The 13,412-nt window shown below is 37.2% G+C and overlaps 1 protein-coding gene across 9 annotated transcripts in view; it reads right to left on the bottom strand.

The window, feature by feature from the left end:
- The window catches only part of kst (spectrin beta chain, non-erythrocytic 5 kst), a 333,164-nt gene that overhangs the window by 208,719 nt on the left and 111,033 nt on the right, over positions 1 to 13,412 (bottom strand). For all 9 annotated transcript variants that reach the window (XM_089085798.1, XM_089085799.1, XM_089085797.1 and 6 more), the window contains exon 7: positions 1,958 to 2,145. In XM_089085798.1, coding sequence (XP_088941924.1) covers positions 1,958 to 2,145 — 188 coding nt within the window. The remainder of the gene's footprint in view (positions 1 to 1,957; positions 2,146 to 13,412) is intronic.

The raw sequence follows: 13,412 nt of genomic DNA, 5'->3' as shown, positions 1-13,412 counted from the left end.
TGACTTTCGAACAATTTTTAACAAAATGTCTATTTCAAAATTTTTATCGGATGCATTTTGGACAAAAGCGACGTGGAGGGGGGCTAGTTGCCCTCCAATCTCTTTTGACTCTTAAAAACTGAACTAGAACTTTCAATTTACAATCAAATGAGCCCTCTCAGAAGTTTTTACGAGCATCCCTTCCATAAGAACCATATATTCCCCCAGGGCATAACACAACGCATGCCCAAGGGCCCTGGGGGGCTTTGTCGACCCCGGAGATAATGGCCATCTCAAAATTCTCATCGGATAGGTTTGAGGAAAAAAGGGCTTGGAGGGGGGGCTAGGTCCCCTCCGATCTCTTTTTACTCTTAAGAAGTGAACTAGAACTTTCAATTTCAAATCAAATGAGCCCTCTTTGAAGTTTAAACGAGCATCCCTTCCATAAGAACCATATATGTCCCTAGGGCATAACTTAAAACGCCTTCCCTATGGCCCTGGGGGGTTGTGTCAACACCGGAGTTTTTTTATATGATCTTTTAACTATTTTTAACAAAATGGCCATCTCAAAATTTTTATCGGGCACATTTGGGAAAAAAGGGCGTGGGGGGCTGGTTACCCTCCGATATCTTTTGACTCTTAAAAGTGAACTCGAACTTTTAATTTCCAATCAAATGAGCCCTCTCTGAAGTTTACATGAGCATCCCTTCCATTAGAACCTTGTATGCCCCCAGGGCATAACTTACAACGCCTGCCCCCGGGCCCTTGGGCGTTGAGTCGACACAGGAGTTTTTGTTATGTGATCAATGAACTACTTTTTAAAAAATGGCTATCTCAAAATTTTTATCGGATGTATTTTTTGAAAAAAGGGCGTGGGGCTAGTTGCCCTCCGATCACTTTTGACTCTAAAAAAGGGCACTAGAACTCTCGATTTTCAATCAAATGAGCCCCCATTGCAGTTAATAAGACGACCCTTTCCATATGAAGTGCCTTTGGGAAAAACAAATGATAATAAATAAATAATAATAAAACATTGGAGCCGTATGGCCTTTACTATAGGTAATGCTATAGCGTTGCCTCTGATATGCTTTGAACTAATAATTTGTGTTCGTTTTAAGTTTCTACTTCGCTCAATTAGTTCCCTCGGAAAAAAAAACTTTCTTTTTAAATCAAGGAGGCACACTTGTGCCTCTATAAAGAGGCGACCCACCACAATGTTAATCGATTTCAGGTCCTAGAGGTCGCAGAGAGACGGCGGTAATCGCATTTTGTAGCCCAAGCTCAAACTAAGAAACTTGCAAAATTTCATCCTCCTCCGACTTTATCTTCATGGGGTAAACTGGGCCGGAAGTTTGGACCCTCCCACCACAGCCCCCCTTTAACGTTGTCCGATTGGGCTGAAATTTAGAGGTTAAGCTTTCCTAGGGCCCGGGAGCTTATCCTCGAAATTTCAGCTCAATCCGATCACTCCTTAAAAAAAAAAATTTTAAACTGAAAGTAAGGAGCGACATTAAATCTTAAAACGAACAGAAATTATTCCGTATATGAAAGAGGCTGTGCCCTCCTCAACGCCTCGCTCTTTACGCTAAAGTTTGACTTTCTCACAACTCTTTTTTTAAACAATAAAAACTTTAGCGTAAAGAGCGAGGCGTTGAGGAGGGCACAGCCTCTTCATATACGGAATAATTTCTGTTCGTTTTAAGATTTAATGTCGCTCCTTACTTTCAGTTTAAATTTTTTTTTTATTTAAAGGCTGCGAAAGCGGGGGTTTGGGGGCGGCAGCCCCAACTGTGCCTCCTAATCCCTGTACGTTTTAAGGTTCGACCTTGTAACTCAGCCTCTTTAACTCTTTAGAAAACGTAGTTTTTTTCAAATAATTAATATGGAAAGACCATTAAAAGGTATCACAACTGGTACATTAATACCATGAGTGGCAGCCTTGGATATGTGCACGATTTGTATCTAGTAGTTAACTTACTTGGGAGGTTTTTCAGCAGTAATATATTTTTTGAATTCTGCCATCTTTAATTGAATTCCCTCCAATGAATTGGGGAAAATATGATTATCCAATTCAACCACTTTTCGTCGAATCCACTCAAGAAGCGACGTAGTCATCATTTCATATCTATCAATGAGGTTATCGGCTTCCATCATTTGTCCGACGACCTACAATCATATGCAAATTACAAAAAACACTAACGACTGACATTATCTTAAATTATCTTTACCCATACCGTTATCATGATGAGATGTGACCATCTTACCTTGGTTTATACAAAGGCTACTGACCATAAATTTATCCAGATAGGAGGAATATGGTTATTATTGTATGCGATACTATTCCATATATTTGGACCTGGGTATGGATTTAGACGCTATGAACTACTAGTTTTAAATTTCGCCTAATACAGACCAAAAAGAAATATCACATATTTTCCAGTAGTTTACATGAAAGCAAAATAATATTTCGAACTTTTTGCAGGGATAGTTTGACCTGGAAGGATTTAAACTGATTTTTTTTCTTTTGAAAAAAGAAAATTTTTCGAATTTTTTTCTTTTGTATAAAATCTTACGATTAAACTAAATTACTGAATTGAAATACAATTTTCTCAAATCATGACACTATCTCTAGTCTTCGATTGAAGTAAGTTCCTAAAAAATGCAAACAGTCAATGCAGATCACCTAGCGAAATAACTTATTTCGGACAAAACATGAGATAAGCCCTTTAGTTTTAGGTGAGACGATACACACTTCAGAAAAGTAATGATAATAGCAATGTTAGCAATCACACCCTAAAACCGCATACCCACCCTAAAAATTAAAATGGGGTATTACGAAATGTTTCAAGGAAAGAAGTCCATATCTTAATAGGGATACCCCTCCCCTCCCCTCTATTCTATGTGGACATGTGTAAAGTGAAATAACAATCCAACCAAAAATACATTACACGGCATATTATCGTTGCTAAATAATTCTTATAATTAGTGTTGCCATGATTAGATTATTGTTATTATTTGTATCCGAACTACTGTGTATAATATATGACACAGCCAAGCAGTAAGTTTGTAAGCTTCTCTGGTATTCACTCGTTAAATAAGGAGTCATTCTATGTATGTAGTTTTTACAACATATGAGTTGGTTTGGAGTGTTTAATCTTCTTTTCTTTCCTTTTGTTCCAATGAACCTAACTGCTGTGTATGTCAGGTATGTCAAAATAGCTAGTCAATAAAAAAGCTCCTTGGTGAAGATGATTGGAACTTTGGTGCCTGCATTTGGTTCTCAGGGGAGCTGAAACTTCCGACAAAACACACAGCAAACAGTTGTCTAGCTGAGTCAAAAGTAAAACTAAACTTGACACCAGCCCCAGATGTAACATAGCAGTAAAAAGTCAGCTTTAAGAGTTTACGAGGAAACGGTATATCCTTTGGAGCAGGGCACCAGGGAAAACTTTTCCAAACAGAGGAGTCGAAGCGAGATGGCAGAAATTTGCCCAGAGGAAGAGAGTTAAGGTTTAAAATAATTTTTGTTGTAAAAAAAACATGATATTTTCCCCAGATGTTCCACGCAATTATTGTGTATTTTTCGTCTTCGTTGTGAGGGGGAGGATGCTGCTTCTACCTCCCTCCCCTGTGGGTGCTCTTGACTGTTTTATTACTTTTGATTCGATGTATAATTGGAGGTGGCGTGATTCATAGACGACTGTCTTGTGGATTTAAAATCAATGATAAAAGAGAGGGTTACTATGCAGAATGACGTGAGTACCCGAATTTGTAAAACAGCAATTGTGGCAACATTAAACCTTTCGGTGTCTTTCATTTACCTTTCATTTAAACCTACTGTGTGTCATATTCTATCCTCTGCCAAATTACCCCCATTTAAGATACTTTGCAGAGGTTCTAAATGGGTTTATAAAAATCCATTGAAAAGCGGGATCCACTCTTCAGAGTTGGTGGCTGGCCTAATGCGGACCTAGAAAAAGGGACAATCGACATGAAGAGAAGGATGATTTCTTAACGAAAAATCATATCCAGCTTTCTTGGAGGCAGACCAAGCTCAGCAAGGTCGTATCCAGGGTGGGGGGGGGGCGCGGCCCTCAAAATTATTGTCCGACTTGTAAAAACGTAACATAGATGCATATAAATATATTTTGATGCGTTTTTTTTATTGTAAATCCGCCGAGGAAAAATCCTGAATATGCCCTTGAAGCTCATTCAGGGTGAGTACCCAAGTAGTATCAGCAATGAAACGAACATCGCACAAATAGATGGACTTACTGTCTGTCTGCTTCAAATTGACTTCGTTTGTGCTCCAGGTCTGAATAAAAATAGAATAAGACATGCAGGTAATAGTTCACTGCCTATCCACCATTCCCACACACCCTTTGTGAATATATTTCATCTTAAATAATAACTATAATAGTTCAACATTAATCAAACCGTTCAAAATAATGAAATGTAATTAAAGAGCGAATCTTGTCAATAGTAAGCGACACCCTAATAGACGAAAGACTGAAACCAAAGTATTTACCAAAAAATATGTTGATCAAAATAATGTACATTTATAAAATTAAAAGCTACCCATTAGCATTTATTAGCGATGAGGGGGCGAGAGCTTCCCTCTTATTGAGAAAATACGTTAAATTAAAATAACGTCTGTATGTCTACTTGCGTACAGATAGGAGAGTCGGTGTGGGTCCCTAAGAGCAAAATCGGTCTTAAGAGTTCCCTAAGACAATTTGAAACTACAACCTGAAAAATGTTTTTTCAGCCCCCTCCAGGGGGGTTTGAACCCCCCCCCCCCCGAAAGTTTGTCCAACACGTAAAAACGTTACAAAAATGAATAAAAATAATTTTTTAATACGATCTTTTTAAGTTTTTGTACCCTCCCCCCCCCCAAAAAAAATACTGGATATGGCTCTTCCTCCATCTAATGAATTTATTGAGACTTCTGTGTTGAGAGTGTCGATTTAAGGGGATGAGAATTATCCTTCCTCCTATCTTTAGAACAATCCAAAGCAAATACATCTAAAAGAGTCTTTACATTCCGAAGCATCCTTTTAAAAAGTTAAACATTAGCGTAGTGAGGTAATTTCAGTCACTCTCATGTTAAGAATATGTTACTGATAAAAAAATTAAGTATGTTAAAACATAGTTATAAAGCGTAACGTAAAAACTTAAAACTTAGCGTACAGGGTCATCAGAGGGTAATTTTTGTTCATTTTAATTTTACTGTCAATCTTTACTTTCATCTGATTTTCGTTTATATTTATTTCATGATTGAATATGCAATAAATTGAATGCTTAAAAAAAATGGAGTACATACTAGCTTAACATGTCATTTTGTATCTTACATATAAGCTGGCCGTCCGACGCATGGAATCAATTAAAGAAATATGTTACGATGGAACCCCTTATTATTTATTTTTCTTCATCTTCCTCCTGAACGTCATAGAATAGTCTTTGTGAGGATAAGCTATATTTTATTGTGGAAGAAGCTTCAGCACAGACACAGTTGCAAAATAGGTGGTGAATAAAGTTGCAAATTGGGCATAGGCTATTGTTTCTTAATGCAAATGTGATTACGGGATATGGATTTGACGAAATACCGGTTAACATGAAGGAATCACGTGTCCTTAATCGTCAGCATCTTTTAGCGTTGAGGCAGTGACCAGATTGGATTTGTCACAGCACAGCCATTGCCTAAGCTGACTATGAAACCATACAAGGGAATAAAATTATAATATTAATGAGACTCGGTTATATTCTGTCAAAATTAGCAGAGACTGGAGAACAATGCTAGATTGCGTGTTTTTTTGTTTGTTTTTTTTTTTGTCTGCGACAGGTAGGCCTACATATATTAATTGTTACCCAACTCCGTCACTCTGGAGGATACCACGGCTTCTGCAGCAGGCCTCTATTGAATTTATCTTAATTTTTTTATAACTCAACTTATTCTACAGCGTTACCTACCACATTAACTCTTTCTTGCACATTGTTAGAAGTATCGATTCTGGCAATTGTACTTTAAAGTATCCTGGTTATCCTTGATACTAAAATACTGTGTGATTTACAGTATGGGTGTTATAGCGACCACACTAAAGAAGTGAAGTTATGTTAATCCTAAGGAAATATACCAAAATATGGTAAAAATATAATACTTTAGCAACAAAACTATGGAAAATACAACAGAGAATTATGGGAAGTAGGCCACCCAGAACGCATAGATGTCAGTAAGAATCGTGTTGAAGGGAGGCCACGGACGTCGATTCGTCAACCCAGCAATAAATGAAACGAACTGCAGTAACAAATGGCATTTTCCTGTCAGTAAACAACGTATCGACACGCAAACCAACTTTCTTCAAAAATGGCCTAGTTGTACACTTCCAAAAAGGCTTCTTCTCGAAAGAGTATAAAGTCATGTTGTGTCCATTGACGCACTGTTTTGTTTTGGGCAACACCCTCTTATCCTGGAAAAATCTAATTGCCTCTTCTTCACTCCTTGACAAATCCCAAATCTTCATTTCAACATCCATGGTCAGACACTTTCCACTATCAGTACATATTACAAACTAAATGAGTTTTATGGCTATGTTCCCAACAGGTTTTCAAATGTGGTCGCTATAACACGTAAGTACCACAGTATGTTATCGGAAAGATTTGAATGTTAATTGATCTCTTTTCTTTCTCTCAAATAGTCCATTCAGGCCCTATATTCTAGGAAGTTAATACCTTTAAGCAAAAAAAAAAAAGAGGCTGAAAATTTATGTGCAGCACTTTCAGTTCTCAGCCTATACGAATTCCACCATCAAAGATGTGTGAAGAAGCTTATTTTTAAGATGGGGAGGGGGTAGCTTTAAAAGACCAAAAGACAAATTACATGAAACAGCTTAGGAATTATAGAATGAATTGTAAAAATGTTGAAATGTTGGAAGTGAGGATGCGGATGGCATGAGCCAAGAGCCTCTATTCTATGTAAGTACCTTATCTATGTATGTCAATTTTCTCTTATTTTAATTTAAATATTCTTCAAAATCTAAAAACACGCTAAGGAAGGAACCCTTAGCCCTACGACCACCCCCTTCAAAATTTAGATATTTTAACGATTTCTTATATATTTTTTTTTTACATTTCCCACATAATTTGGTTATATTAATTCCAGCCTCCAATCACTTTTTTTTTGTATATATATATATATATATATATATATATATATATATATATATATATATATATAAGAATAACAGCAAGTGAAATAATTTTCCGGCTTCACTGAGAACCGCCCATTACCTAGTTGAAATTTTTGAGCTTCAATCCTTGAATTTGCGAACTAGATTTAATATTTTACAGTTAGAATGTCAGTTTTGTAAGGTTTTTTTTTCTCTGGCACCCAACACAATACGGCCTTAAAAGGCTAATCAACTATCAACTATACACAAGGATGACAGCCAGTAAATCGAAACTTTTAGTTCAGCTCACGTCATTCGGCTGCCTTGTGACAAAACCTAGTATCTGCATTTTTCAAGTTTTCAAAAAAATCGAACAAAGTGATTTTTTCTTTTTTGAAACAGGAGAAATAGATGCAGAATATACTGAATGGGTTTTCCAGTGTTCCTTTTCTTCCCACCTTTGCCACCGACTTTCATCATGTGTGTACTAGGACTTGGCCGTGAAAACCCAACGGAGACTGTTTTTGCTCCTCGTACATACTGGGTCATATCTCAGAAAGTAGATCTCTGTTTATCGATATCAGAGAAAGTACATTCTTAACACAAATTTTTTTTTTTTATGTAGATAATATGTTTGGACAGAGGAAAGCCGCACACATTGCTTATAATTGAAATTTTTGTGCTGCAGTCTCTAGAATTTGCACACCAACATTAAAATTTTCGAATTTCAACATCAGTCTTTTTTTCAGTTTCTGAATAAAATTAAATCAAATATCGTTCATTATAGGCTTCAAAAAGAAAATAGCAAGAAGCCAATAAATGCCACGGAGCAGAACACGTCCGCTGATATAGTATCCTCTTTTCAGTTGAATTCACAGGCAGAGAATCAACAGATGGCTATCTATTAAGCAAAACCACATATTACCATGCATTTCGGTGAGGACCAAGCCCATTGAACGGTTATTATACGACGTTAATGACCCAGAAAATGAATACCTTTATTTAAAATTTCGAACACATGTATAAATTTTGTATCGATTGGTTGTGGATGTCTCATTTTGTTTGCAGACAAAAACAGGCATTTTTAATACTTTTCTTTCATTCTTTTTAGTTCAATTTTTTCATTATCACTTTTACTTCAAGCTCAATTTTTTGCCAAAGTCACCCAATCAAAATTTTGAGATAGCCATTTTGTTCAGCATAGTCGAAAAATCTAATAACTATGTCTTTAAGGATGACTTAATCCCCCACAGTCCCCAGGGGAAGGGCTGCAAGTTGGCTTTGGTAACATTAGCTGTTTTGTCGTTGTTGTTGGTATCTCTTTCGAGGGGGTACCCACTTTCCACCACCTGTTGTAATTCTGAAAACGCCACTGGTACCGCACGTTCCGCCACACTTGCACCATTTCCGCCACGTTTCGCAAGTTGCCGTAGCAATTGGCGCAGTTTTTGCCACGCTTGACATGGGCCACCTGCTGAACGTGGTTCCTCAAAGTGGGCCCCCACAATCTCTCTTTCCTATTTTTATGGCACGGAATACGTATTCGTTTGTTTCATGGTTCATGACAGTCATTCTTTGATATTAGGGGTTTTTTCCACTGATATTCTTGTTTTCAATTTGGATTGTCAATGAAAATAAAAATTGAAAGTTGCCTTTTATAATCCAGCTGACCCTAAAATTCAGGTTTGTCGGTCTTTGTTTTGAATTAAAAGTTGACCTTTTCCAAAATTAATGATTGCTTTTGCAGCATTGACAACTTCAAATTTCTCGAACAAATTTTATAGGTTTTAATTTAATTTTTTAGTTAATGTTTTACTTTAAATTGCTTGTATGACTAGATTATTTCATCTTCTTAAACATTTATAAAATTAAAATCTTCAAATCTTTAGGAGGCAAAAGAAAAAATCAAATTTATTACAAGAATACAAGATACATGACATATAAGGGAGGGATCAGAGGGGTGGATACTTCCTCCCTCTCCGACTGGGAAACAATAAGACACGTAAGAAGAAAAAAAACGAGAAATAATCCCATTTAAATTCTGGTAAAAACAAAACTCCTGGCCCTACTTGCCTTCACCTGACAAATTTCCAGGCGGCGCGTTTGCCATGGTGTTAATTAAAGTCTTTTTAGGGCATAAATAAAGCACAATCGCTATTGGGCTAAATTTATTTGACAAAAAAAAAACTGTTTTTTTTACTTCATTCACAAAAAATTTTTTAAAATGAAGAGTGTCATTGCTACAGTTCCAAGGCTGTTGTCACTGCCCTCAAAAAAAAGTGTAAAAATAATTGATGAGCGACTAAATAAAAAAAAGTGTTTTCAGCTGAAAGTAAGAAGCAACATTAAATTTTAAAACGAAAATAAACTGTTTTGTAAATGAGGGGAGCTGTCCCCTCATAAGTACCTGGCTCATCACATTAAAGTTTTATATTACTTTAAAAACGCTTCTTATTCTATTTAAATACCCTCGTGTTTCAGGAGTCGTTCTGAAACAATTGGGACAAAAAGTCAAGCTTTAGCGAAAGAGCGAGGTATTTAGGAGGGGCAGCTCCCCTTATTTACGGAATAATTCCCCCTCCCAATGGAAATTTTCTTCCACGGAAGATCCCCTATAAAAAAAATTCTCCTGCGGAATAGTCCCCCATGGACAATTTTTCCCGAGGACCCCCCCCCCTCAAGGGAAAGTCCCCCAGACAATCCCGACCAGTCTGAAAAATTTCTCGGGACAATGCCCCTGGAACATCTGCGAATGTGAAATTCAGTCGCCAAAGAGAAAGTAAGACAAATAAAATAATTTCGTACAGGAATTCTGGCAAATTCCCCCAGTGAGAAGTTTCCCCTCGAGAGTTCACCCCCAGAAACTTCCGTACTCAGGGCAAATCTTCCCAGGAAAATATCCCCCCCATAGAAATCCCCCCCCCGAAAAGTGCCTGTATGCTTCCCAATAACAAATAATATATTTAAACAATGGGCAAATTTCATGGCGTAAAGCCCTTTCCCCAGGGTTTGTGGGGGTCACGTCACCCCCAGAGACATATTTATTGGACCTTTCAACTCTACTGAGCAAAATGACTATCTCAAAATTTTGATCGGGTGACATTGGGGAGAAACAGGATGGCAGGGGGGGCTAGTGGCCCTCCAATCTTTTTGGTCACTTAAAAAGAGCCCTAGAGCTTTTAATTTAAGTTCGAATGAGCCCTCACCCGATCTTCTAGGACAATTGGTTTGATACGATCATGCCTAGAAAAAAAAAAATTAATAGGCATCCGTGATCCTTCTGTTGACAAAAAATACAAGATTCCACATTTTTGCAGATGGAAGCTTGAAACCTCTACAGTAGGGTTTTATGATAAGGTGAATCTGGTGATTCGAATTTCCTTAAGATTCCTTGACTTTGGGAGGGGAGGGGGTGTTTCCTCCCTTCTTCTAAAATCAGGCAAATTTTATCAGGCTTGTAGCTTTTGATGGGTAACATTAAACTTGAAGAAAATTACATATTCGGAATCAGCATAAAAAGCTAATTCTTTTGACTTATCTATTGTTATAAAAATTCCATTTTAGAGTATCGGCTACTATTGGGCCATGTCGCTCCTTCCTTACAGATCGTTAACACGAACTGTTTGACGAAACCAAGTCCATAATTTTCAGGAAACGCCCAGTTTAAGAGAAATACAACGTCACAAAATTCGCTGACTAATCATTCAGATCACCTGTCTCGTATAAATACAACAAACAACAAGTTTTCAGAAATCGTGACTTTGCCTTCATTTCGATCGTTGCAAGTTTTTAATTGGTCTACTCAAATATGCAGATCTCGATATATGTATGGCACCAACGTAATATTGCAAAAAAAAGGATGCGGTACAGAAGAATTTTCCAGGCTTTTTTCTCAATTTAAGAAATTGAATATGGAAATGCGAAAATTTGGAGATCTAAAAAACTGTGACTAGAGACAATGTTGCAAGTTAAAATATTTTAAACCAGTTTTCAAATGTTAAATCTCTACCTCTTTTTGACTGATCAATTTTCAATCGAATGAGTCTTCTCCTGAGTTTCTACGACCACTCCTTCTATCTGGTCAGGTGAAAATGAAAACATATGTCACATCGTTCTTCACTAGGTGCCCCTATTGAGGGCAATTGATCAAACACGTTCGAGGCAATAAAATTAATCTTATAAAGCTTCAAAACCTCGTATTTTAAATATTTTACTCCCAAGCATTATCTAATAACGAAACGAAAAGCTGGTCATCCCCAATTGGGATAGGAGGATGTCATAAGGAAAGATTTAAGGGAAGTGGGTGGGAACTCCTTGGGAGGGTGTAAGAGGGAGGCTTTAAATAGATTAATATGGAAGAAGAGCGAACGTACCTGTGTTGTCCTCAGACGGCTTGATACTACAGTGAGTTCCTAGTAGTAGTAGCAGTCAAGAACGTATCCAGGGTTTGTTTTTTGTTGGGGGGGGGGGGTTACTAAAAACTTTAAAGTGCACAAAAGATTTGTTTGCATTCATTTTTATTACGTTTTTACGATTCAAACAAACAATTAGAGGGGGGAGGTTCAAACCCCCTAACCCCCTTGGATACGGCCTTGGTAGTAGTAGCAGTATCTACCAATACTATGTGCTTGTATCTTTTGTTGGATTCATCAGTCAGATAGGAGAACTTCTATTAAAAACTTCCATCTTTGCTAATCATCACTCATATCGGTCAGCCATATAAATTACGCTTAAAAGCTACATAAATCCCGACTCAATACCGTATTCAGGGGAGGGGTTAGGGGATTTGAACCCTCCAAGAAATGTTTTTTTAATCATAAAAACGTAATAAAAAACACTTGTTCATGTGTTTTTTGTAAAAAAAAAAAAAAGTTACTGCTAACAAAAAGTTACTGCTAACATTTTTGTCATTAGCTATGTGGCTTTGCTGGATGCCACTTTGTAGCTTACCCGTCAGTTTTCTGATCAATTATACCACAGTAGTTTTGCGTTATATAATTCGAATTTTGTGCAAATAAATAGTCTAAGCCACTGTTCAGTTACTTCACCAGGCATTTAGACGCTACCACTACTTCAGTAATCCACAAATGCATCCTACGTGTTGCCCTTCCTCTCAAAAGATTTGCAATATAACCCATGCTAGAGCTGAGGGGGTGAGATTAACCCGTCACAACCTCATTTGCCGCATTTAAGCTCAGCAGAAAACTTGGAGGTGGAGAGCTTTTTTAATTACAGCTCCGTCTAGCTATCAGTTCCTGTGTCGGGATCATATCTCTAACATACAGTTAATGAAATGAAAAACCTTATTTCAAGGTTATTCTGTTAGTCAGGAATACATATAATGCGTTGAAAAAAAATTAATATTTATGGTGAATACACCAAGCTATCGGCTAATGGGAAACAGCACATAATGCGTAAACCATTGAATGCAGTGTACAGGCTACAAGTAATGCTTAGATTTAAGCAAAAGAGGATAGTTCTTTGAGTGACAGCTTTTGAGGCTCTTCAATACCTTAAAGGATCACCCTATCTCGTCCATTACATGCTTTTTTAGTTTGTGTGGCCAAACTATTCAGAATTGATTGGGCGGGCTTGCCATAACTTGTACAGCTTTGATAACAAATCTGAATGAAGGACAGGAAACTAAAAGTCGACACCTACTTTCCCGGATTTCTTAGACAAACCGTTTAACTTCTCCCATTTTGTGCAAGAGATAGAAATGTTTAGATTTAATGAAACTTATATCATTAAAAAGGGCAGATTTTGCATTTTTAAAATGACTGGTGCAGAATTTCCTTTTAAAGTTCAGGAAAGAGCACTCCATGAAAAATGTTCTAGTGTACCTGCTTGGAAAACATTAAAAATCAGCTCAAAAGAAGTCTCATTGAATAATTTGACAGCTTTGGAAGTGTTGTGCTCAATGCCTCGACTGAAATCTTTGCGAAGACAGGATGCACAATATTTACGCTTTACGCACATTGATTAGACAGCCTTTTTCTTAGGAATTAGTAAGAGATTATACGTTCACTTTGTTTGAAACCAGCTTCTCGTTATCTTTTCGAACTGTTTACACATCTAAGATTCCGTATCAATTTTTACCAAAATTGCTTCGGAAGCTCCCTGTTAAACTGCAAAAACTTGCTAATGGGCTCTTTGACCTTGGGACTCAGCCGACACTGAGACTCGCAAACTGAAATTTTGGGTAACGAACGTGAGGTACCATAATGACATTTTCGAGAATTTACTGGTCTGCAACGATTTTAAAAA

This window comes from Artemia sp. Qi Xiang Cuo, chromosome 3, assembly GCF_049724085.1.
Source record: "Artemia sp. Qi Xiang Cuo chromosome 3, ASM4972408v1, whole genome shotgun sequence".
In the NCBI taxonomy this organism is placed as follows: Eukaryota; Metazoa; Arthropoda; class Branchiopoda; order Anostraca; family Artemiidae; genus Artemia; species Artemia sp. Qi Xiang Cuo.
Note: the sequence above shows the minus strand (reverse complement) of the source record. Positions and strands in the feature narration are given on the sequence as shown.